The sequence below is a fragment of the Cebidichthys violaceus genome, unplaced genomic scaffold (genome assembly GCF_023349555.1).
Source record: "Cebidichthys violaceus isolate CVI_PGR_0920_01 unplaced genomic scaffold, fCebVio1.0.p SCAF_2, whole genome shotgun sequence".
Taxonomy (NCBI): Eukaryota; Metazoa; Chordata; class Actinopteri; order Perciformes; family Stichaeidae; genus Cebidichthys; species Cebidichthys violaceus.
In genome coordinates this window covers 9,659,226-9,683,617 of record NW_027176372.1, presented here as the reverse complement: position 1 = coordinate 9,683,617, position 24,392 = coordinate 9,659,226, and the positions used below count along the sequence as shown (strand labels likewise).

The following is a 24,392-nucleotide window of genomic DNA, read 5'->3' as shown; positions in this document are numbered from 1 at the left end:
TACAGATAACACAGAGAACTACATATATGGACTTTTTTTTAATGAATATGCAATAAATGAGCACAAAAATAAATAAGGACCATGAGATTAAATATTACATGGCAAGCACTTAACAATTTACAGTTTGTTTTGACAAACTTCAAATCGGACATAACACTTGTGTTTGTCAAAATCTCTGTTAAACCTGCATGAAACATGGCTATTGATACATCAATAATAAAGCCATTTCCACGAGGTATTTCTGTAAAGCACTTTCGTGTCCTTCACACTACGACCCCCTGCGTCTTTTCACGATTGAGACATCGCAACGTACGTTCGCCAACAATACTTTTATTTTGAAAGCCAAAGCCCGGAAGTGGCGCTGTCTCGAGCACCGTAGCTAGCTTGATGCTAGTGTGAAAAGCTCACGATCACTTCTGAAGGACGGAAAGAAACACACAGGCGCTGCTCGGAACACTTTTTCACCTTTCGCCACCGTCTCAGCGCTATAAGATTTAATTAGCAGGTAAGATGTGAGTGTGTATCAGCAGCAGGACGACAGCCGCGGTGTTTTGTGGCCTATTGTGGCTTCAGGCCGTATCGCTGGTACGAGCTGCTCTCTGTTCACAGGGATCCATCACGTATGGCGCTCTTTACTTCGAAACGGTTTGCGAAGACCCGCGCCTGTCATGACAATTTCCCCTCATTTAAAGGGCAATATTCGCTGTTTTTTTCGGGTTCCAGCGGAACATAATGTCGAAGTGTCATATTTTCCTACCAGCGACCTTTATTTCCCCACACGAGGAGGCCTTGGGGGAGATTTCGGGGCGTTGAGGTGTTTTGAAATGTGTTTTTCAGTTCTAGCTGAGTTAGTTTGGTGGAGAAAGCCACACACACACACACCCCCTTCGATTCAAAACTTTGCAGGAGAAATTTTGTGGCACTTTTCACGTTGCCCCTTGTTCTTGTCACAAATCGACCACGACACCGCCGTGTAATACAGGATCGTGTTACGAGAGTGTTTTCTGTGAAGAGCAGAGGTTGAAATAAGGGGTGTTTAGCTGTTATTTACGCGGACGGCATCGTGTGTTTGCGCGCTGGCTCCGCTGATGGAGCCGCCGCAGTGAAATCCCGGCCTTGCTATCGAGGCTGTAATGGCTCTATCAAGGCGTCGCAGCACACTGCTATTGTGCTTAAGAAGAAAAAAGAAACACCCACTTTCGTTTGTGGACTATTAAAGATTAAGTACACCTTCCTTTACTAATATTTAATACATCCGTAATACATTGTGGACACCATCAACACAGGCTATCTTTGCAAATGACAACACACATTCGGAGATTTGATCTCCTCGCCTACGTTCAACAATGCAGTGATGGATTTGCAATCGATCTTGCATCATTTTTAGAAAAATATTGTTTAACATACAATACAAAGGTTTAATAAAATGCAGCTGAATTGATGCAATACTAATATTCAAGTCATCCCAGCTCTTGGTGGTGTGTGTGTGTGTGTGTGTGTGTGTGTGTGTGTGTGTGTGTGTGTGTGTGTGTTACAACAGGCGTTACAGTCAAATATTGCATATTTCAACTGATTAATATTTCCTTAGCGAAGGGGATGTTTTCAGGTTGGGGCAGACGAGACAGACTAGAATATTGGAGCAGACTGTGCAGCAATAGAAGACGTGTTGCATCATTTGCAGAAAAACTACTCATTGGGGGGGTTTGCCTGTAATTAGAAGAAGCCCATATATGTGTACGGTAAACTGGTTTGTCTCTGATTTCCCTGAGCCTGTATCCTGTTTAGTCTGATTTATACTTGTTGGTAAAAACAAACACAGGATCTCACAGAATTCTGATATTGGTCAGTGGTTTCACCAGACACCAGCAGTAGTTTTAGTAGTCCCATTTACAGGCCATCAGAAACTCATCCTAGCGCAATGTAACCAAGATAAACTGGGATTTGACAAAAATCCCAGTTAATTTAAGTGTCGAGCTGTAGTCCTGTAACAAACGTGCGGTTCTCGTGTGCTGGGCAAGTGTTTGTGGGACAGAGGACTCGTCTTTGGTGACTCTCGTTGCTCTACTTTTGAGTTATTGGAGTAGTAGTTTAGCAGCTATAATGGCTCCCTACCATAGGGTTTTATTATTTCACAATACTCTCATTTAGTTTGTGAAAGAACTTGATTTTCCAGAATACAGGTCACTCTACAATAACTCAACCTACAAGGGATGTTTCTCCAATGTTAATCCCTAGTTATGAACACATTAATAACTGAATAATCAACTCAGAACTCTGTTGTCACGTTACCTACTGCTACCTCGTCATTCATTCTTATCTACGCTGCCGATGACTCCAATGACTGAGTGCATTTTACAATTGTTTTAACTGCTTTGATAATATCTATAAAAAAGGATCTACCAGCCCGTGTAATGTGAAGCTATCTTGTCATTCTCACTTTAACATATTTGTGTGTTTTTTTTCTTTCATCAGAGACTTGGTCAAACAAAGAAAGCCTTTCGTCATGTCGGGACAGAAGAAAGGAGCTGCAGCGCGGCTGCTTAAATGTGCCTTCTGCAGAACCAACCGGGACAAGGAGTGCGGGCAGCTGCTGCTGTCGGACAGCCAGAAGGTGGCAGCCCACCACAAGTGCATGGTGAGGAGAGCACGCCGCTCTCAACCTGTTGTAGCCTGTGCTCCTTCTAGACTAAGGCATGCTTACTTGCAACCATCACACTTAATGCAGCATAGTGAACAATTCAGCCCAAAAACTTTAGATTTTGTGTGTTTTTTTGCTGCTGTTTCACTTGTTTATAAGCCTGCTAAAGGTCTGCATTTCATAAAGCAAAAAAGGGAAACGGTTTAAAAACAGAAAGCTAAATTTGTCTAGCAGAAAGAAGTGATTTATTTCCTGTAAATTCTCTTGAAAGGCCCCAATGTGTCTTTTGTCCCCTGGGTGATCCTGACCTCCAGGTTGAGGAAACACTGCTCCACAGCCACATACCATTTTACATTTTTCGATAATTACATCACCGTGAAATCAGCTCAGATGCTGGTTGAAACACGTGACATCTATCGGTGTGGAAAATGGTTCATCAGCAGTGGTCATGGGGGAAATTAAAATGCAGATATTGCACTTCTCATCCTCCATAATAAAAGACTGCACAAACCAATTTACATTTTTCTGTTAATAAATGTCCCATGCAGCTTTTCTCCTCTGCCCTGGTCACATCTCACTCAGACAGCGAAAACATCGGAGGATTTTCCATTGAGGATGTGAAAAAGGAGATCAAGAGGGGAAATAAATTGGTAAGTGCCCGTCTCAGTTAGAATTTGTCATGTGGAAAGCATAAATGTATTTCAATTTAAATAATTTATGTTACTTGTTGATGTTAACAGCCCCACACATCCAAACCCTCTGCACATATGAGAATATGCAGTAGCTGCTTTATTGAATCTATAATAACTAATGATGATGATGATGCATGCGTGTTTTTATACACTTGAGCACATGGTACTCTAATGTGGATACCTGTCTGTCCTGTAAACACATAGTGTATGTGTGTGGATGTATACAGAACCTCTATTCACACAGAGGAGGTGTTGTTACTAGTTGGTAGCATTACAGCAGATCCCTCATGAATATCAGCGTTTTCCATCTAATGAAATCTAGAATTAGACATGTTTTGAAAGAACAGGTTGTGTCTCAATCTGACAAACTATGAGAAGATGACACGCTGCTCTTGAATGTGTTTTTTTTTTGTCTCTTTTTTTCATATATGTGAGTCTCATGCTGAAATGCAATTTAATCTAATTGGCAGCATGTCTAATTTAATTTGCATTTATATTGCAAATTAAATTAATATCACTGTCACACATTATTTTTGAGTTACTTTATTATAGTGGTTCTGGCTCTTGCTCATGCTATGATATTATATGAACACTATTCTGTCAAAGATTACCCATATATTGTAGTGGTAGTAGTGTTTATTTATACACGTATCTAAGCGTTATGTTTACGTTAATTCCAATTATGTATTTATTTTTATTTTCATCCACTACAACCTACATACACATGTTTTTTTTCTTATTGTAAAGTCTATCTTGAAGAGTGGTTTTTTTAGATGCTAACAAATGATAAATAATGATACATTTTGGTAATGTAGCAGTGTGTGAATTTAAGAATGTTCTAATTATATTTTACAGCCTTTTAATATGTAGCTTTCTCTGCCGTTTTATTCTATTTTTATATATATAAATTTTATGCCATCATTTTATCAAATTTACATATTTCCTTTCAGACATTGGTGTCTGAACATTGATGTCTGAAAGGAAATTGTTATTCAGACCTAAATCATCAAATCACGCTTCCCATCACTAATTGACAAAGCATATCACTAGTTGGCAGCCATTTTGAATGAATATCAAAGATTGTGGGAGTGCCTGTGCTTGGTTGTTTTTCTTTCTTAAAGATGTCGGTCTGTTTCCTTTTCCCCGTCAGATGTGTTCCTCGTGCCACCGGCCGGGTGCCACCATCGGCTGTGATGTGAAGACGTGCCGGAGGACGTATCACTATTACTGCGCTCTGAAAGACAAAGCCCAGATCAAAGAGAATCCATCGCAAGGGATTTACCTGTAAGTCGCTTCACCTTTGCTGCCGCACAAACCTACGGTAGACAAAAAAAGATGTTCCTCGTTCATTTTGGATTCAATTAAAATGCATTTGTTTTGCTCCCGAACATAGTGTTTACTGTCGCAAACACCGGGACGCCTCTCAGGAGGGCATTCAAGGTAAAGTATGAACATCTGTTTTATCATTAGGCTGCATGGGTGATTGGATTCATTTATCATTGTGTATCAAATTCTAATTCTACCGCAAAAGATGCTCACACAGCCATCGTCCCGACTGTCTGTTTAGTGCTTGACATTTAGTTTGATGAAGTCCTTGATGCGTTATTTGTCTCTAAACTTTAATGAACAGAAAAGTTTGTCCTAATCGTGACTGTCGGTTTGTCGTTAGATGAAGAGGGAGCGGTCGCCAGTGATTCAGACTCGTCTCCTCCACAAAGTAGGGGAAGAGGGCGGTTTGAGAAAGGCCGAGCCAAGGTTGGATCTCGTGGCCAATCGGAAGATGCCCGCTCCACTTCCTCTCAGGCTGCAGACGAGGAGAGCTCCTCCCACGTAAGGCGGCGGTGTCTGTTTGACTGGAACGGTGTGTTGTCTGTGTGCAACCTCTTGTCTTTATGAGCGCTGTTGTCTGTGTGTGTGTTCCAGCGGGACAGGTCACCTCTCCGGACCAGCGTGGGAGACGGCGGCCAGCGCTGCGGCTTCTGTCACGCTGGCGAGGAAGAGAACGAGACGAGGGGCATGCTTCACTCCGACAACTCCAAAAAAGTGGCTGCGCACTACAAGTGCATGGTAAGACTGTCGTGTGGGAGTGTCACTTTATACTGTGCGTGTGCATTCACAGTACCACCGCTTTTATCTCTCTGTCATCTGCGACCCCTCCCAGCTGTTTTCATCGGGGACGGTGCAGCTGACCACCACGTCACGGGCTGAATTTGGAAACTTTGACGTGAAAACGGTCATCCAGGAAATCAAGAGGGGGAAAAGAATGGTGGGAGGATTTGTGTGACTTCTAAACCGTCTAAAGATTTAAAAGAGTTTCAGAAAAACGGCTTATAATTTTTGACAAATTTTTTAAAAAAAATTGTTTTTCCAGAAATGCACGCTCTGCACTCAGCTGGGTGCCACCATTGGGTGTGAAATCAAGGCATGCGTGAAGACCTACCACTACCACTGCGGCCTGCAGGACAAAGCCAAGTACATTGAAAACATGGCGCGTGGCATCTACAAGTGAGCTCAACTAGCTTTCACTTCACAGCCAGATTTAGACTGTTTTATTGTATTACGTATTTTTTTACATGGAGATTTTCTCTGTATATTTACAGTAATTGCGACCACACGATAATTTGCACTCTGATGTTTTTCATATGATCATCGGGTTGCAAAAAGTCCTTGAAAGCCATTATTGTAAAGGTTGTTCACAAATGCCCTTCTGAATCTGATTCAAGCTTTTATTTTACACATGTGGAAATATGATAGATGTTTAACTTGTACACCTGAAGAAAACCGTAGACGTGTTCGTCCTCAACTGGATCACAACGCTGATTAATGCCATTTAGAGACTGCTTTTGTCAATTATATTTTCCTGTAAACAAAGTTTGTTTCGACACAGTGTTATTCAAGTGTATTGTGGAGGTCTGACAAACATGTTGGATGCATTATCTTCCTCATAAAACATTTGCAAAGCTAATTTTATTCATCATCAGAAGAATATTCTGAAACTAGCAGCAGGAATGTGTGTTGCCTTTAACTCTTAGTTCAAACCACATCAGACTTTCAAAGTGAGTGCTGGTTTTTGCATTTAACTAATCTTGGCTTGACTATCATTGTAATTTGATACTCACAAGCCCTAAAAGTGTGTGTGTGTGTGTGTGTGTGTGTGTGTGTGTGTGTGTGTGTGTGTGTGTGTGTGTGTGTGTGTGTGTGTGTGTGTGTGTGTAAAAAGACTATACTGCAAGAACCACAGTGGCAACGAGGAGAGGGATGAAGAAGACGAGGAACGAGAGAACCGCAGTAGACAGAGGGCAGCAAACAACCACGGAGAAACACCGTCAACACAAGTGAACGGCAACTAGGTGTGTTATTGGCGGTTGTTGCTGCTGCACACAAACTCTTTTTAACACATGAACGCACCTTTCATGTCAAACAGGAGGTGTCAGTGTTTTCCTACAGCAGCAATATCATGTGCCGTATGACCTTTTTATTATTTTTCAATATGATTCCCAATATCACTTTTCTATTTTAGTTTCTATCGGGCACTGGTGTCAGTATTACGTTTTATACACTTAATATTTGTAATACTTTTTTATTTTTATTGTCTTATTTTTAACCTTATTTTCTATTTTAGTAGAATTTGAGTTTTTACTATATTTACCTTACTCTCATTGCTATTCTATTTTGCACTGGTGTCAGTATTACTTATACTGACACCAGTATAGAACTCTCTTATTGTATTTTTACTCATTATCTTATTCTTTTTAACATTTCCTGTCATTTCATCGATGCCGTTCTTACAGGTCGGTCTGTTGGATGTGGCGTGGGGGCGAAACCAGAAGAACTCGAACACGAGGGACAGATATTTTTTTATACAAAATCATAGCCCGCACACAAAGTCGTGGTCTACGATCTCCCACGAGTCCTTTTTTTCTACACGGTTTCTCCCAGTAAACTGACACAATGTCCCAGAGTGCACCAGATGTCGTCTACACGTGAAACCCTGTTTGGACTCGACTGGAGGAGCCGCTTACAGACCGGTGGTGCTCTGCAGAGCACTGGACGGCTGCAGGACCACAAACAGCCTCGGCTACTCTTTTCCCAGGAGTCAGCGATGGGCTCAATTTCAAATACATGCGTTGTTTCCATGAGTAAAAGCTGATGGACTGATCTTCTGATTGTCACTCACTGCCAATGCCCCCCCTGCAGATTACATGACACACACTTGCTGAAACGGATGCATTCTGGCTCTTCCTTCGCTTCTAAAGGACTCACTTTTAAGAGGGGTCTGTTTGTTACTAGTCTCTCTAAGTTGTGCAGTTTGATTACCTTGTTTCTGTAATCACGTCTTAAGAATACTCTTTTCATGTTAGCCTTTCTTTCTTGATATGTAATATTTTGCTACTGTGTTATCATCATGAGTCATTTTTTTAATATCTGGATTTCAGACAGTCGCAATTACAAGTTTTGCCAGCATGCACTTGGATTTTCCCTCACTGTTCAAGGTGGCTTTTTTTTTAATTTAGCTACCAAAGGGCAATGTAGAGCTCTTTAGAGGTGTTGGCCTGACTTCGTTTTGATGTACTGTTACCTGTATCTCTACAAATGTACCCATGAATGATCGGAAATAGAAAAATATTTTTATTTTACACATTTACTGAGTGAGTCTTTTATTTTGAAAGTGCGTCTGCAGGGCACTCAAAACACAGAGCGGTACTCACGCCAGTGCCAGGATGTTAAAGGTGAAGACCTCTGGTGAGGTTTGAACAGTGAGGAATGTCACGCGAGCTGCAGTGTCGTAAAGTCAGAACTCTCCATTCACAGCAAGGCCTGACCTCCTGCTCCTGTTAAACTACTTTGTATGGAGGAATTTGAGCACTTAATTTATATAGATTGTCAAATGTAATGTAATAGGTCACCGTTAGGTCCACACTATATGTAGAAACCTTGATGTAGTATGCTGTTAGTAAAGGTGTTGACAGTGATTATAGGAAAGCCTCGATGTTGATGTAGTTTGTCAGAAGTCAAATCATGACAATGTCGGGCTGCTAAAACATTTATAGTCAAATCTGAGCTGAACCAGTTAGATTTTGAGGTAATTACATATATGGTAAACCTGCAGTTTTACCATTGTTACATTATTCTCTCTTAAAACACTGTCCATGTCTAGACTGTAATGACAGGCTCTGGTATTTAAAAGGAAAAAAATATACAGAATTTACCCTTTTTACTGTATTTTACAGCTCAGTTTTAATGCGTTATGCTCTGTTCCTATTCCATTCATACCAACTATAAAACTCAGAGACGTATGCACTGTTTTGTACTAAGGGTAATTATGTAATACATAAAACTCATCAGTTAAATTGCAAGTTTAGAGTGCCACTGCCCGTTATACTTAACTGTGAGAAAGTAAAAATGTATTTTCAAAGACATTCCAATTTCTCCAGCTAGACTAATTGATATTGTAATGAAAATCTCATTTCAACCCTCTTTTCTGCTCTCTGTCAAGAGGGTTATGTAACGCTATTGTTCAACCGCTTTTAAAAAGAATGTCTTTTGATTCCTCTGATCTGAACAATTAGACCCATTTCTTAGCTCCCATTTTAACTAAGGATTTAAAAAATAAAGCTTGTTGCAGATCTGCTGCTAGCTTTTACTCACGCAAACAATATCTTTGAGAAATTCCAATCAGGTTTTAGAAAAAAAACATTGTGCTGAAAATGTTCTTCTTCAGGTCCTGAATGACTTATTGCTGTCAGCTGATGTTGACCATACATCCATTCTTGTCCTCCTGGATCAGCGCTGCATTTGATGCTATACTGACCATAGTACCGTCTTGTGTGGGGTGGGTCTGATTCTCTTATCCATTTACATGCTCCACCGTATACCCAGAAATATCAGTTTCTGTTTTTATGCAGACAACACTCAGATCTAAGCTGTGACCCTGCAAAGAACCATCTGAACAACCAGCTTCATGACATACACAAGTGGATGTCACAGAACTTCCTGCAGCTGAATGCTGATAAGACATTTAAGACAATTAAGATATTAATCAACGGTCAAGATTGTGCAATCACCCATATATTAAACTATCTTGGATCACTGTCCCATTCAATAACTCAGCATTGCAGAAATCTCAGAATCTCAGTTTAGACAAACCTATTAAATCAGTGGTTTAATCCTGCTTTCATGATCTCAGAAGCATTTCAAGGATTAGACCATTTCTTTCTCCCAAAAATCTGGAAACCTCTGTCCACGTCCAGTATAGGCGATTATTAGATCATTGTAGCTCCTGTAATGGGAAAAATATATTCTTATATCATGAAATGTTTTAAAAGATGTACAACTGAGAGGGAAAGTGAGGAACACAAATACTGATAAAACACAGCAGTCCTATAGAAGTAGTTAATCAGTTTTATTGAACACAGTGTCTTGTTTCTCACGGCTGGTCACACACTCCCACTTCGGACAGAGGAAGTGAAGACACAGTGTCTGGCAAGTTGAAGACAGACCATAAAACCATCACTGATTCCCAGTAAACACACTTGGCATGTGTTTGGAAAAGAACAATAGCCAGGGCACGAGAACATCTACTCCTTGTCTATGTTTATCCCAGGGCGTGAACTCATGTGTGCATAAAATGGTTTGGTATCTTGTACGATGTTGAACTTTTCACCACAGACACTGACTGAGGTGGCTGTGGTGCATCTTTCCCTTGCAAGCAAAATAAAATAGAAGGGGACAACTTTGAATCATTTGAAGACTTTATTATTTTCTTTGAATTTGTAAACAAAACTCTTCTCCCGATTTATCATTAGAAGTTTTTCCAAAACACTCCTCACTCTCTGGCATCAGATTTTGTATACATGACGTAGGTGGATATGTACAGTATATGCATGTATACATGTCAGTTTACAATATGTTCACCAATATAAGAAGCAGCTTAGATTAATATTTCGCAGTAATATTACATGGAACAAAAAAGTGTGTGATCACAAGGTGACAGAGTCTTTGCAGCAGGGCTCCACCACTTTAGAATGACCTGCCTGATGAGATCAGGGCTCCAAACTGTCTCGTCTTTTAAAATTAAACTTTGTTTTAAAAGCATTTTCATTTATTTTATGTCCGTTTTACCCTCTGTGTTCACTGTATGTTCTTTGTGTTAAATGTTTTCTATTTTTTATTGTGAAGCACTTTCTAACTGTATTTTATAAGGTGCTATATAAATAAAGATTTGACTATAATCATTGTTATTAAAGTCTCAAAAAATACTTAGAGTTAGTGTATAGTATGGAACTGAGACTTAGCTAAGGACTGATCTCCTCTTCAGGTCGTGAGGGATTTATAGATCATATATATATCCTTAATATTAGAACAACTGGGGTAATACTGGCAGTAGTGGTACTCATATAAACATATGGTTTTGGTTCACAGCTTAGTTTTACAGTGTATGACTGCCCAAAGGTATAGTGGTCAGTGTATACCTGTATTATATGACGTTATAGGGAGTTACCATGACCAGGCAGCGCCAGAACAAGGACTATAGAAATAAGGATATCCAGATTTCCCCCTGTGCACACCCATCCTACTGCACTCACAGCATTCTAATCAGACACCCAAAAGACAAAGGTTTTTATATATGTTTTATCCAATCAATTGCTTGATCAGATTATGTTAACTAATCCCAACATGAAGGTCAAGATAGTATTTCAAAAGCAGTCTATATAATGCCAGCGATAAAATCGCTGATATATTTATTTTCTTGGCCCAAAAGTAATGAACTGTAAATACAGGCTACTAAATCTATACAGCTATCTTCCATCTAAATGCACGCCGCGTGCTCGTTTTTTGTAACAACAGAATGTTTCCTGTGTTGCATAAAAAGTAAATAATAAGGTAAACAGCAGTTTTATTCAGCAGTCCAAGGTTCATGACAATGAAGAGCCGAGTACACTTCACTTTTGTCAGGCTGGAGGCGGTTAATAAACTGCTTAATTAAACCCTCACCTGTACAACGACAGGAGAGACTGACAATAATGAGCAACATTTACTTAAAGCCTGTGTTGTTCCTTTTTAGCGGTTAGAATTTGGCAGCACGCTTCACAGCTCGAGCGCCTTTTACGCCAAACGCACGCACGCACACGCACACACACACACACACACACACACACACACACACACACACACACACACACACACACGCTACGGGGTGGGGGCTAACCCTGCGCATTCGATTTGCCCGCCGCGCGTCCGCGTCATCATGCACGCCGCAGCAGAGCTACAGTAGAGCCGCAGCCCGGAAAAGGACAGGAGCTTCTTGTTGCAGCGGAGCTAGCCACCTCCATGTGTGCGCTGTCACAAGGCTGAAGTGTCCGCGGAACTAACCTCAAGAGTACGTTTTGTGTCTCCTCTATTTGAAGACCACAGTAGACTACATACAGCGGGGACCGACGCGGATATGGCGACATCCAGCCCCTGTGTTGTGGTAAGTTACCCCCCCCCCCCAACCAGCAGAATGAAATGAGCGATAGAAGGTGGTCCCGGTAGGTTACAACCACTTTAAGCCCACCGGAATGAATAAACACGCTGTACGAGGGCAGCCACTGCGCTTGCTAAATATTGTACCCCGACCTTGTCGTTCGTTGTTAATTACCTAACTGTATGCCTCACCTTGGCAGCACGTTTTTAGCGTACGCTACATATCTGTATGTCCTATGTAGCGTCAGCGTGGCCTGCCCGCGGCCATGGAGACATCACAAACACGCGCTCCGTGCGCCCAGGCGTACGTGTCGCACGGGACGCGTTTGGACGCAATGTCCAAACTTGTGTTTGCGTTCAGGTTTTATTAGTATATTACACGATTGTACACAATTGTACCTAGAAAGCCAGAAACGCACGAGCTGCAAGCAAGGGGACGTGTCAACAGTTGGGAATGTAATATAATTTCCAATAAAACAATATGAATATTCACATACATAAATAAATATTGAAATTTGCAACAACAAAAAAAGAGGCACACTAAACACACAGTTTGGTGTCTTTTAAGCTTCAATAGGTGTGTAATAGGTGTGAAATCTAAAGTGCTCATCTGGAAAAGAGCGGTTTGGTTGTGTACACTGGTTGTTTTGTTTCTGTAAATGTATGTCATTTCAGTTTGAGTCGGAGCACAAGGTCCCCGGGAGATCCGTGTGCAATTTTGCAATACATAAGCTCACAAAAAGTGGACCAGCCACACCTGACCTGTATTGGAATTTAGAAAATAAGTAACCAATGCGCTCTACTTTCCAGCAATTTCCAGAGCCAGTGTGTTACTGTCATGGTGGCAGACCCACTCGCCGACACTGTAATGAAGCATTTTTGCTAAAGCGGCATCAAAAGGAAGTGGAAGATCCTGTTACAGTGGTGTCAAACATGTACTTTGCTTGCGCGAAGTTCAAGGAGGCCCCGTCCACTGACCTCAGATTAGTTCATAGGGTCGTTTTTAGTGTTTGACTTTACAACTTTCCTCACTGAATAACAGACAGCAAGTCCATGTCCAACAGTTGAAAACACTCCTTCAGATCATGTTTCCACGAGGACATCTGCTCGCTATCAGTCGTTATTTTGGAGGTGAAAGGCTGGAGCCCAAACAGATGGGCATGTTTTTTTTTCAAATGCTTTGCTCTAGTTAAACCACGTGTGATATGAGGACGGGCGCTTTGCGGTTCCAGTGTTTTAGTAAAGCGATGACAATTTGTCGACTTGGGAGAATCCAGACACCGGTATAGATACTGTGAGTGCGCTCTTGTCACTCCCATCAGTCCCACAGCACCTCCAGCTCTGCACCGGCTTCCCAGCTGTCACATGATACCAGTTATGTTGTCTGGGTTCATGTGGCATGCAGTTTGAGAATATTTGGTTAGTATTCACCACCGCTGACCACTGTCTGTTGCTCGCTAAGCTGTACAGAATCAAGCATTGTTCTCAGAGTGGGTGTTCAGTGGCAGAAAAAAGCATAGAGGTGGTAAAATGTACGAAGAGGGAGTCAGTGGGAAAGTAAGACCACCATTGACCTCACCCCCTTCCTCCCCCTGTATCAGATGAGTGTTTTCCATATTAGGTAATACCCCTGAGATTTTTTTTTAACCCCTTTGTCTCATGTTTTATTTCAGATCAGTGATGAGGAGCAGGGGTATGACCTGGACCTTTTCTGCATACCAAAGCACTACGCCACCGACCTGGAGAGGGTCTACATCCCACACGGACTCATCTTGGACAGGTGGGTCGCCATGTTTTTTAGCAGCTTGTAATAGGATAGTGAAAACAGGAGGAATTGTTCGGGGTCAACTAAAACTAGCGCGATATGCTCTAAATATGGTGATATGACACCAGATATCATCTTATATTTTGACTGTCGTCTTTCCCTGGTTGTAAACGTTGCATTACACTAAAGTGATGTAATGTTCTGAGCTCACCAGACTGTTCTAGCTGTTCTATTATCTGCCTTTACCCACTTAGTCATTATATCCACATTACAGATTATTGTAAATGACTCTTTTGTGAAAGCGCCAATTATATGGGGTTATCTAGTAAAAAATGTCTCCATATTGCCGAGCACTGACGTGGTGGGTTGTCTGAATGATTGGTTGACAACCCACTTAACACTAAACAAAGTCAGGCACCGTTTCATATTTTAAGGGATCATGTTTTTTCCAGTGGCTTGAAATCCTATTAATTTCCAAGACGTTTGCACTGCAGTGGAAGTATTTCATTGTTATACTTGGGAGTGCTGTAGAAATTATAACTATGCCTGCTGACACAAACAAAAAGGAAATGGGAACTACTGCTGAGTGTAGCAGAAAACTGAGCTGACCATCCTCTCTCTCTCTCTCTCTCTCTCTCTCTCTCTCTCTCTCTCTCTCTCTCTCCCCCTCTCTCTCCCTCCCTCCCTCCCACGTGACCCCAGGACAGAGAGACTGGCTAGAGAGATCATGAAGGAAATGGGGGGGCACCACATCGTGGCCCTCTGTGTGCTCAAAGGAGGCTACAAGTTCTTTGCAGACCTTCTGGACTACATCAAGGCCCTGAACAGGAACAGTGACCGCTCCATCCCAATGACAGTGGACTTCATCCGCCTCAAGAGCTACTGCGTAAATAAATCAGTCTTTCCTTTTTTGTATTTGTTTGGATCACTTTTGATGTTCTGTCTTTTTTTTATTGAAAAAAAAAAAAAGATACAATTTGTTTTGTTTTTAAAAGATCTACAAGTTTGTCCCGTATGTTTCACCACTGCCCCGCCGCTTTAGGAGACTAGCAGCAGGTCCTGAGTCTGAGACCACACCCACATAGGAGACAGGAAATGCTTACCGTTTCATACCATTGGCTCAGCTTGTTATGCGCCATCTTTTGTTTAGGAGCATCTCTGTGCTAGGTTACAACAACCAGGTTTCCCTCCAAATGTAGCGCAAATATGAACCGAATTGAACCGAGAGTGCAATGAGATGGCGTAATTGAGGAGGTGACTTTAGGAGGAGTCTCCTCATTGGTCCACACAGATCTGTTGTGTGTCCATATGAGTCACACACTTCATGTCTGTTTCCACTTTGTCACAGTTTATTTTCAGTGTCACTCCAACGTTTCCACCTCTGCCAAGCCTAAAAACTTCTTCCACTCAGGTTTTTGCACGCACAAATTGAAAATGTGTATAAAACAGGCCATTATAAAATGTCCTAGTGACATACAAAATGTGTTTTGGTGACAAACACTGAAACAATTTGTACATTTTGATGCATAACATAATATATAATAAGCAATACATTAAGCTTTTTTTCTTTTTCTTTTTCAATCAACCACCATGTTTGTTCCTTGATCCACTTTCTGCACCACTACAATATATACGTAATGTGAAGTCTAACATGTCCACTTCATTGTTGTCCTCTCAGAACGACCAGTCGACAGGAGAAATCAAAGTGATCGGTGGAGATGACCTGTCTACATTGACAGGCAAGGTAAGAAATATGGAGGGCAGCATGACTAAAACATTGTGATCAATATTTAAAATATTAATAATTATAACTTAAAATGAAATGAACTTGAAATGACAAACAAACTTTACTCCTCACTGTACGTTGCCACCATTTTAGACAAACTGAAATTTTATATTATCTGCTAATTATTAGCTGATTATTAGCTTTACAAACAAGTTAGTGGATTAGGATTTTGAAAAATTAAGGTGGTGATTAATAATGATGATTATTGTGCTACACTTGAGCAAACCCAATGCTTTCATGTAATGATTTAGAGACTAGTGTCCCGTGCACGCTGAGATGAAATGTATCCAGACCTCTGTTTCTCACTAATGTGATCCTTCTTTTCTTTTTTCCACAGAACGTCTTGATTGTGGAGGTACGTACCAATGTTGTCTTCTTTAGTAAAGTGGACGGCTTTGTATTCCGAGACTAATATGTTCTCTCATGCTGTGTTTTAAGGATATTATCGACACAGGGAAGACAATGAAGACGTTATTGCAACTCCTCAAACAGTACAATCCCAAAATGGTTAAAGTGGCAAGGTAATTTGAGCACACATACCTTGTGGAATCATGTGATGATGATAAACACAATGGTTTTCTGGCTGTTTCGTAACACATTGTGGTGGTTTTCACTGAAAGGCTGCCTCGGGCTGTTTCTTGTCGTAGCTTGCAGTGTTATGATTGATGATCAGCTTTGTTTCTGTCCCCAGTCTGCTGGTGAAGAGAACACCAAGAAGCGTCGGCTACCGACCCGACTGTGAGTTCAAGACAATGCATGTCTTTAGACTATTTGTGAAATGTATAGTTAGTGCAATCTACTGTATGTGTGCTTTTGAATGAGGCTCTGCATACCTTCATTTCAGAGTTGTGAGTTCCTCCCTACAAAGACAAGTAGTTGATTTATTCGCCCGTTTCTTTCAGTTGTTGGATTCGAGGTGCCCGACAAATTTGTGGTGGGATACGCTCTAGACTACAACGAGTACTTCAGAGATCTAAATGTAAGTATTTGAGATGGATGAAGAAACGTGATGAGTAAAGTAGCTCCTGACTCATGCCTATTAGAGTTTGTATAAACAGTTTGTACCTGTGTGTTAATACAATAGCACTCATTGGTCCTTTTCTGTTTCAGCATATCTGCGTCATCAGTGAGTCAGGGAAGGAGAAGTACAAGGCATGAAGAGCACTTCATCATGATTTTTAATGTTCGGTTATATCTCCCCCTTTCGCTGTCCATTTGATATTTTATCGCTTTATATTCGTGCCTGCTCGGGGTCCCTGAGGACACACTGCTGGAGTGATCACTCTGTTTTAGCAAACACACACACACACACACACACACACACACACACACACACACACACACACACACACACACACAGTAGATTCAACCTTTGAGAAAATTGATTGCCTTTTAGATGGAACCACATCTGGGTGAAACAGCATGGAGCCAAGCTTCACCTGAAATTCGTATAATGCTTCTATGCCCCCACACTGATTCATTCTTTTTTTTTTTTAAAGCAATGATATAATTTATTTAGAGCAACGCTGCTAGCGTTAAGGACAATATTGTGCCACATTGATTTGACAACCTCTCATGAAATGAAATATTTTTTTATTGTAATTCTACTTTTACCTTCAGCTATTAATAGCTGTTTAATGGGCACTCTTAAAGATGATTTTACATTTTCTTGACATCTGTTTGCGTATTTTGGGACAAAACACATTTCTGTGCTACCGTGGTGTGGCATAAGATGTTATTAAGATACATTGTGTTGAGAAGCAAAGCAAACGTTGGCTGCTGTCCCTAATTACACAGACAGACAATATGAAGAAGATGAAATATCCTCTTATTTATGAGTGTTAATGTAATCTTTGTCTTTTATGTTACACAAAGAAATTTGATGCATGAAGGCTTTGTTCACACAAAGATCTTACTTCCGCTGGAAAATATGTATAGTGTGCAGATGTGTAAATGTTCAATGGATACTTAAACTTAAGTTAAGTTATTCAATCATATTTAAAATACGTCATCTGTATTTACTTGTCATTGAATAAGAAACAATTTAAATAGCTGTTTTTGTTTCTACATTTCTAGATATAAAACATTCAATGATGCCATCACTGTAAACCAGTGTCAACTGAATTTGGCAATACCAGTCATTAAATGTTCACACGCCTCCTCTGACTACTGGATTTCCCTGCATGCTTTATGTACAATATAACATCACATACTTGTAACATTTAATCATCTGTGGCCAATCAATGTAGGGAATACTGTTGAATGCGGTGGTGATGCAGAAAAGATAAATTACTTTCCCCCAAAAACACTATTTAGTAATTTAGTATTTTTTATTTCTAGGAGCTAACAGAACTCCAGACTTTCTAAGATCAAAATGTTTTACAGTTGACTGAAATAAATACCTGCTGAACACCATTTTACTTTTTGAACAAATGGTGATTACAAAGCATATTTTCTCCCATTTTCATGTGTCTAACAATATGAGATTTGTTGAGAATGTTGTCAATTGTATTTTTTGACTATTTTATACTGATAGAGCATGGATGCTTTGCAAATCAAGAAAACTTGATTATGGAAATATCATTGTTTATTGATCATCTTATTTATGTTATTGATGAAAACACCAAACGTACTGGTCAATGCTTATTATATATGCTTTCATATGCTGGTTTTAATCAGATTCATATGCTTGTTGGCTGCTGGTTACACTAAACACTGGGTGTGTCAGTGCAGGCACTATACTTTTAATAGTCTGAGTAGAGTTAATGGGAAAAAATACATCTTGAAAAACTTCAAATGTGCCATGATAATAATTAGTATGAAGTTATTTGAGTCGGGTTGTCAATATGAACAGTTGTGTGATTGGCTGCTGTAAATAAACTATCTGCATCGGGCCTCCTGCGAGCGAAGCTGTGAGAAGACCAGGTAAAAACATTTGTTGGAGCTACATTTGTCAAGCTACTCGTGTGATGAAACATTGTACTACTGACAATTCAGATGGAGAGAATGTAAAAGTCTACTCGAGAACCAGATGCAGCTCTCCACATCCCGCCTGAGCATGCCGGCAAATGAAGCTGTTTCATTGGACGTCCTGCCAACGTTAAAAAGGGGCGTGAGGTCTGCTGCTAGCGGCTAACCTAGCTCCTGTGTGATCATCTGGAACCTGGTTCATTCTTGGCGGCGCCCTGCAGAAACGAAACAATGCTATTGTAGAGCAAGTCATATTCGCAATAGGCAAGATTTACTTATTTGAGCCCTAGAAGCTACCGGGCTGACGAACTGGAACATTTAGTTAGTAAAGCGTTGCCTCGGCCTCCTGTGGACATGGCATTATGGCTATCGGCGTTAATGCTAACTTAGCTAGTTAGCCTAGCAGGCTAGGTGGCTGGGTAGTTAGCTGCGAATGGAACAAGGTAGCGGGAAGCATAGCACAGCACTAGTTTACATTAGCTAGATGGTAGACTCGCGTTATGAGAATCTCTTTACTTACGTGGCTAGCCTCGTTAGACTAACGTTAACGTCATCCACGTTAGACTTGAGGCGAACATTGGCTTTGCATTTAAAGTAAGTAGCTCGTGAGTTTGGCTAACGATAGCTCATTTAACGCGCTAACATGCAGTGCTAGTTTAGCATAGTAGCGTCTCAGTCGTCACCCACTTCTGCCTTGCAACAGCAGGCTTAACAGGTCGGTAGCTAGCAGTTACCGGGCATTGTGCGGTATGTAGCCATGGCATGCTAACCATCCATCAGGAAAGTTTGTGACTGGTCATAACGTTACAGGCAACGTTTGCACAGACCAGTTCTGGCTGATGATATAGTCGTGGTATGAAACATTATAAAGATAGCGTTGTTCTGAGTACTAGCCAGAGTTAATTAGCTTCAACACAGGAGTCGTAGACCACAGGGCCTTGCCGATTGCAGTGAGTTAGCGACATTTCGTCGTATTGAGGATGTTTGTTCAAAACGTGTAAAGTTAGCAAAGTTTGGAGAGCAACAATGTAACGCCACTGAGCTGGTTAGCCATTTTGAGTTCATGAATTGGTGGCGGGCAGCTTTGGCTAGCAAAATGAACAATTCAGGAGTCTTGCCACAAGAAACGATGGAACTGGATCTGGAAATCCCATCTTCTCTAGTTCAGACCGACGGACACTTAAGACGATCCAACAGTGCACCCATGATAAATGGCTTGAGGTTTCTGCAACATTACTGCATAGTATTTCAGTGTTTGTCCTTATTCCACACACAATGAAGTAACTACAATTACAGTGACCTCTTACTGAGAAGACACATGGTTGGTCTGTTTGTCATTGCAGTGATAACTCCCAAGTGTTCCAGAGAGAAGTCCTGCGTAGCCGGAGAAATAGTACTACAGTTGTCAACAGGCCGAACATGGTACCAGACTTTTATCAAACACATGTTCACTCAAGTACTGCGTGTCTGAATCTGTATTGAATGTTCTCCTCTTCACGCGCGTCCTTCTTCGCAGGTCCCTTCATCACCTATTCGCGTCCCCAGCACCAGACTTCATCAGATAAAACAAGTAAGGAAGGGAGGCGTTTTGTTTTCAAAACGTTTTTGGAAGCGTTTCATGTTTAAAGGGAGCATGTCAGACCACTGTCTCCCTCTCGAGCCATAGGGAGTGATGGTGTCTTAAAAACATGCTAGAGGAACACTGTTTGGAGTCCACAGGGCCATCGATCTTAAAGAGTTGATCATTTGGTAGTATCGGACTCCTACAGATAAAATGGTGGCTCTGATGTAGTCCCCTGGCAGAACTAGGTTTCATGCAGCCCTGCTGCAATGGCGTGAGATAGAATAATGCCTAGTTCTTACATTTACTATCCGTTTGTAGAATATATATAATTCAGAAAAGCTCAGATGACTTGTTAAATCAAGACTGTGTAACCATTAAACCTCTCGTGTGCTCCTGCAGGAGGAGGGTGTAGACGTGATGAACAGGGAAACTGCTCATGAGCGGTAAGCTGTGTAGTGATGAATGAAGATTGCCGGATAAAGAGATTTTGTTTGAATTATTACTCGTGCTGTAGGGGAAATTCTAAGTCGCACCCACTTATTCCCTTTTGTTTTCACACAGGGAGGTCCAAGCCGCCATGCAAATGAGCCAGTCCTGGGAAGAAAGTCTCAGTCTGGTAAAGATTGACTCTTCATTACTCCCCCTCCCCCGACCAGTGTTGTTGCCGTGTTGTTGTGAAACCTTGAGAGTCGGTTCTGTTTTGCCTTCCCTCTGCATGTTTTTGGCCTCGAGCCATTGATGGCTGCCCCATCACAGTGGAGAGTGGACCAGTATAAACATGCTAGATTAACAGTGAAAACATTTGGAGTTAACAGGGCCACCAGTCTTTCAAGGTCAGGCTGAGTTGGTAGTATAATACTCCGACACTTTAATTTATTTTGTATGCGTTTCACGTCCTCACTATGTAGTACTGTAGAGATGTGACGTAAGATGACGTAGCCACCTGTTCGTTTGGTACTTGTGTGTTCTCAGAGTGACAATGATTTGGAGAAGTCTGCGTCTTCGTCTCCAAAGCGCATCGACTTTGTTCCTGTGTCTCCTGCACCGTCTCCGACCAGAGGGATTGGAAAAAAGGTACATCTGACCTCCGCATGGTTGCATGCACATAACCCGATTAGACTGAAGGACCAGATGAAGGAAGTGGTTGAAGCATTTTCATGGTTTGCGGTCACTTGATTCTCCTAACAACTTGCAATCAGAGCGATGAATGGGAGTCTGTGTGGCAGCCTGCAGGAAGCAATTTATCTGCAGCAGAAAAAACACAAATATTTCTTCCATTTGAGTTAAAAACTGTTCGTGCAAGCCACACCAGTGTTTTGTGCATAGTACCACTACATTGCATTTGATTTATTCGTTTTTTTTGCTGCGTATTTTTGTGGGAGGGAAAATATTTATAGAAGTTAATCAAAAGGTTGTCAAATAGGTTTTGCCTTTTTAGATATACGAACACAATAGGAACACTAATCTTTAATTTCTTGCAAGCAGCAGTGTTTCTCTCCGTCACTACAAATCCTAGTGAACAGCAATGGCCTAACACCCAGCCCAATCCCCAGCCCAACGCGACGCTTCAGGTGAGCAATGAGTCGTAACTCTAACGTACTGGTGTTACTTTAGTCTTGTTCTAAATAAATGTGTATACTGATTGGGGCTGAATTTCTAAATCTACTGGTTTGACAAAGTGTGTTTTCTGTGCTCTTTAGCCGACGGAGTCAAAGCCCGATCAACTGCATCAGAGCCAGCATACTTGGGCCAATGAAACGCAAAGGTGAGGTACCGCACAAAGCTTCACTGATGCTTTGAGAATGTTTTCTCTTAAATCATTTGATTGCCACCACAAGGGGCACTTCATTTATGGATAGAAGTGATCTGTTGTCGATTCAAGCTGTTATAATTCTGATTTAAGATTAAAGGCAATAGTCATATTGTAACTGGAGTTTTCTCTATGCAGAGAGTCACTACAGTATTGCAGCCAATTCTAAAGACAATAAAAATGTATACTTTTGTGTTCTTCATGAACTTCACTTGGCTTGATGTATGATGATGAAGTTCTTTTTAGGGATCTTCTTAAAACCTTAAACCCTAATATATAGTTATTCTGATATTGTATTCTAGCTAAGTGCTTTTCTTGGACCTAACTTGTAGTTTAATTGATTCTCTTTTGGGTCAAGTGATCACATTCAAAGTGTATTTAAAAAAAAAAAAAAATGTTTTAACTATTGGCGACTGCAGTGGCTCTCTGGTAATGAGCTGATATCTGTAATAAAACACTTTCATACTTTTTTTTTTTTTTTTGGGGAGCAAATCTCTAAATGTCAGAGTCCCTTTACCTCAGCAGGTGAGATGGAGACAGAGAGTCAGCCTAAGAGGCTCTTCCAGGGCACCACCACCATGCTGTCCTCTGACGTCTCCAACCTGTCAGAGCTCAGTTCCTGGTAAGACTCAGTGGATCATTCAAACGATGTCATGTTATGATGATCTGTACAAAAAATAAACACAACAAACTAACTTAAATATAGTTTTCAGGGCATTGACTCAAATTGGAGTGTGTTGCAGTTTAAAGTAATATTTAAATATCTAAAGGAAGAAAATGTTAAAATGAGATTTTCATTGGCTGTCTCCCCCACAGTGAAAGTATTGAAGTCTGAAGCCTTTAGTCTTACTGAACTTGCCTTTTTTCCTTTCAGCCACTCTCCAGATTTGCTGGACGGCAGCCTCAGCAGCATCGGATCCTCCACAGACTCGCCAGGCAAAATGGAGGGAGTGTCTCCTTCCTCGTCCAGCAATTCGCCCTTCGCTTCCCTCCAGGATCTGTCCCCAAAGTGAGCACGGCTTAGCGAGAGACACTGTAAAGGACTGGCTCCAAAAAAGCCTCTCTTTAGAGAACGTTTCCTACTCTGACCCTCCCCTCTCACCTCCGTGTTTGTGTCTGTGCGGCTGTTTTCATGGCTACATTTCGGAGGGTCTAGGTATGTTTGAATTGAGGGAACGAAAGCCATGGATGAGTTTGAGTGTGGAAGGCCTAGTGTTACTAGGAATCACTGAAGACACTGTGAGCACCAGCTGCTAGTAGAGGATCTTGGATGGTGCTTGGCTTCATAGTGATATTGCGTTCTATGCTTTTTGTCAGACCAGTTCCCCTCACTGGAGAGACATTGAGCACTGGACATAAAAAAGACAATTTGGATGTGTACATGTTCCCTGTTTTTGTGCAGGAGAATGTCAGTCCACAGGTCTTTTTGTACACAGTCTGCAGAGTTTGTAAGAAAATATTTAACTTATTGTTTTCCTGCTCTGTTTGTAATTATGTACATAATAACTGTGTCGGATGTCGTACATAGTTTTACGTTTGTGACCGGCTGTGAGGTGAATGTGTGCACAGGTCTTACACAGCAGAAGTTTTTTCTTTGTAAAGGAACAAACTACTTTGAGGTTACACCTGTGGGGATTTACTTACTGTTTAACTGTAAGAAGTGTGTTTTCAGAAGATTTTTCTTCATATTTTTACGATATAGGCGATTGACGGTGGGGATTTTTTTCCAGCTTGGCTTTCATGCCCCTTCTCCCTGTGACTCGCTGCAACTTCTAATGGCCTAGTATGAACGGCTCATGCACCTGCAGTTGAACGAGGATGAAAAGATGCTCATCGCTGTGCTCTCAACACTAAAGGTTCCTCTGTATCCTGTGTTTTTGTCAGGAGGTTTTTGTAGATAAGCAGAGTATACAAACTATTTTCTTTCTACTGGGGGAATGTTCTTATTTATGGAGGGGGAAAAAAAACAAGTTTATTATAAGAATCGGACAGCGATGATTTTCTAACCATTTCTGTTGTCGTTTACAACTCATCAGCTCAAGCAAAATGGCACCGTCGCATTGTGAGTGAAGAGACTGCTGTGGTTACTTTTATTCAAATGGCTTTTTGCACAGGATGCACAATCCTGTGATGTTTCAGCCCGTGTGTAAGCAGGGCAGAAGTGAAACTTGACTTTGTCGTAAAACATGATCCAAGAGTGCAGTATGTAGAGGTAAAGCCTGTACTGCTAATGTTGTGTTTTTGCACCTACATTTGCTTTCAGCTGTCAAGGCCCCAGTGTCCATATCCCCTGTGTAACTTATACATATGAACCTTTTCATGGCTCCGTAGCCTTTAATGTGTATGTAAAAAATGAAAGTGCGCCCTTTTAACTTAAAGAAAAGTGTGGCTGCAGTTATTTTTATTTTTTAACTGAATGTCTTTTTCCTCGATACAAATCAGAAAAAGCAGTCAGCCTGCCCTGCTGTAAAGATATTTGATATTTTCTGTCATCTTATGAAGTGTTCAGGGCATGAATTCAGCAAGTCTTCTACTGTGTGACTGCAATGGAAAGGCTGTAATCTGCCAAGCTGGCTCACAACTTGGCTGTGCTTGTCTTTTTGTGATTGCAGAAGTCAGGACTAAATAAATTATTTCTTTATTACGAGTGTGAAGCTGTTTTGAATGTTCCAAGGAGAATCTTTTCTTGTCCTTTTTTTTT

The 24,392-nt window shown here is 41.1% G+C and overlaps 3 protein-coding genes and 1 non-coding gene across 6 annotated transcripts; all 4 read left to right on the top strand.

The window, feature by feature from the left end:
- The first annotated feature begins 369 nt into the window (after window positions 1–369).
- On the top strand, window positions 370–7,967 carry phf6 (PHD finger protein 6). Of its 2 annotated transcripts, none has more exons than XM_068714296.1 (11): window positions 370–505; window positions 2,473–2,635; window positions 3,221–3,288; window positions 4,481–4,614; window positions 4,724–4,770; window positions 5,000–5,160; window positions 5,254–5,397; window positions 5,492–5,596; window positions 5,702–5,835; window positions 6,551–6,680; window positions 7,122–7,967. In XM_068714296.1, exons 2-10 carry the CDS (start codon window positions 2,545–2,547, stop codon window positions 6,678–6,680), a joined length of 1,014 nt encoding a protein of 337 aa, XP_068570397.1. In that variant the 5' UTR covers window positions 370–505; window positions 2,473–2,544; the 3' UTR covers window positions 7,122–7,967. The 2 variants fall into 2 exon arrangements, with proteins under 2 accessions (XP_068570397.1, XP_068570396.1); XM_068714295.1 differs by having other exon boundaries at window positions 3,187–3,288.
- Window positions 7,968–11,589: 3,622 nt separating this feature from the next.
- Window positions 11,590–17,762, top strand: hprt1 (hypoxanthine phosphoribosyltransferase 1). The gene is made up of 9 exons (XM_068714294.1): window positions 11,590–11,803; window positions 13,470–13,576; window positions 14,264–14,447; window positions 15,240–15,305; window positions 15,685–15,702; window positions 15,786–15,868; window positions 16,039–16,085; window positions 16,250–16,326; window positions 16,458–17,762. The coding sequence occupies exons 1-9, from the start codon at window positions 11,777–11,779 to the stop codon at window positions 16,503–16,505; spliced, it is 657 nt and encodes a 218-aa protein (XP_068570395.1). The 5' UTR covers window positions 11,590–11,776; the 3' UTR covers window positions 16,506–17,762.
- A 685-nt stretch (window positions 17,763–18,447) lies between these two features.
- pabir2 (PABIR family member 2) lies at window positions 18,448–24,335 on the top strand. 2 transcript variants are annotated; one of them, XM_068714291.1, is made up of 10 exons: window positions 18,448–19,538; window positions 19,661–19,739; window positions 19,834–19,887; window positions 20,281–20,324; window positions 20,443–20,497; window positions 20,854–20,955; window positions 21,367–21,452; window positions 21,582–21,646; window positions 22,214–22,313; window positions 22,566–24,335. In XM_068714291.1, exons 1-10 carry the CDS (start codon window positions 19,381–19,383, stop codon window positions 22,702–22,704), a joined length of 882 nt encoding a protein of 293 aa, XP_068570392.1. In that variant the 5' UTR covers window positions 18,448–19,380; the 3' UTR covers window positions 22,705–24,335. The 2 variants fall into 2 exon arrangements, with proteins under 2 accessions (XP_068570392.1, XP_068570393.1); XM_068714292.1 differs by having other exon boundaries at window positions 21,582–21,651; window positions 22,222–22,313.
- Window positions 20,593–20,750, top strand: LOC137876045 (small nucleolar RNA U109). The gene has a single exon (XR_011103418.1). It is a non-coding gene; the product is annotated as a small nucleolar RNA U109 (small nucleolar RNA).
- Window positions 24,336–24,392: the final 57 nt, after the last annotated feature.

Bases quoted from the DNA above. Each gene is read 5' to 3' on its own strand.
- pabir2 (XM_068714291.1), top strand. From the start codon at position 19,381: ATGAATTGGTGGCGGGCAGCTTTGGCTAGCAAAATGAACAATTCAGGA. The intron at 19,888-20,280 runs GTAAGGAAGGGA...GTGCTCCTGCAG, and splicing joins GACTTCATCAGATAAAACAA to GAGGAGGGTGTAGACGTGAT. The intron at 20,325-20,442 runs GTAAGCTGTGTA...GTTTTCACACAG, and splicing joins AGGGAAACTGCTCATGAGCG to GGAGGTCCAAGCCGCCATGC.
- phf6 (XM_068714295.1), top strand. From the start codon at position 2,504: ATGTCGGGACAGAAGAAAGGAGCTGCAGCGCGGCTGCTTAAATGTGCC. The intron at 4,771-4,999 runs GTAAAGTATGAA...GTTTGTCGTTAG, and splicing joins CTCTCAGGAGGGCATTCAAG to ATGAAGAGGGAGCGGTCGCC. The intron at 5,161-5,253 runs GTAAGGCGGCGG...TGTGTGTTCCAG, and splicing joins ACGAGGAGAGCTCCTCCCAC to CGGGACAGGTCACCTCTCCG.
- hprt1 (XM_068714294.1), top strand. From the start codon at position 11,777: ATGGCGACATCCAGCCCCTGTGTTGTG. The intron at 15,869-16,038 runs GTAATTTGAGCA...TTCTGTCCCCAG, and splicing joins AAAATGGTTAAAGTGGCAAG to TCTGCTGGTGAAGAGAACAC. The intron at 16,327-16,457 runs GTAAGTATTTGA...TTTCTGTTTCAG, and splicing joins AGTACTTCAGAGATCTAAAT to CATATCTGCGTCATCAGTGA.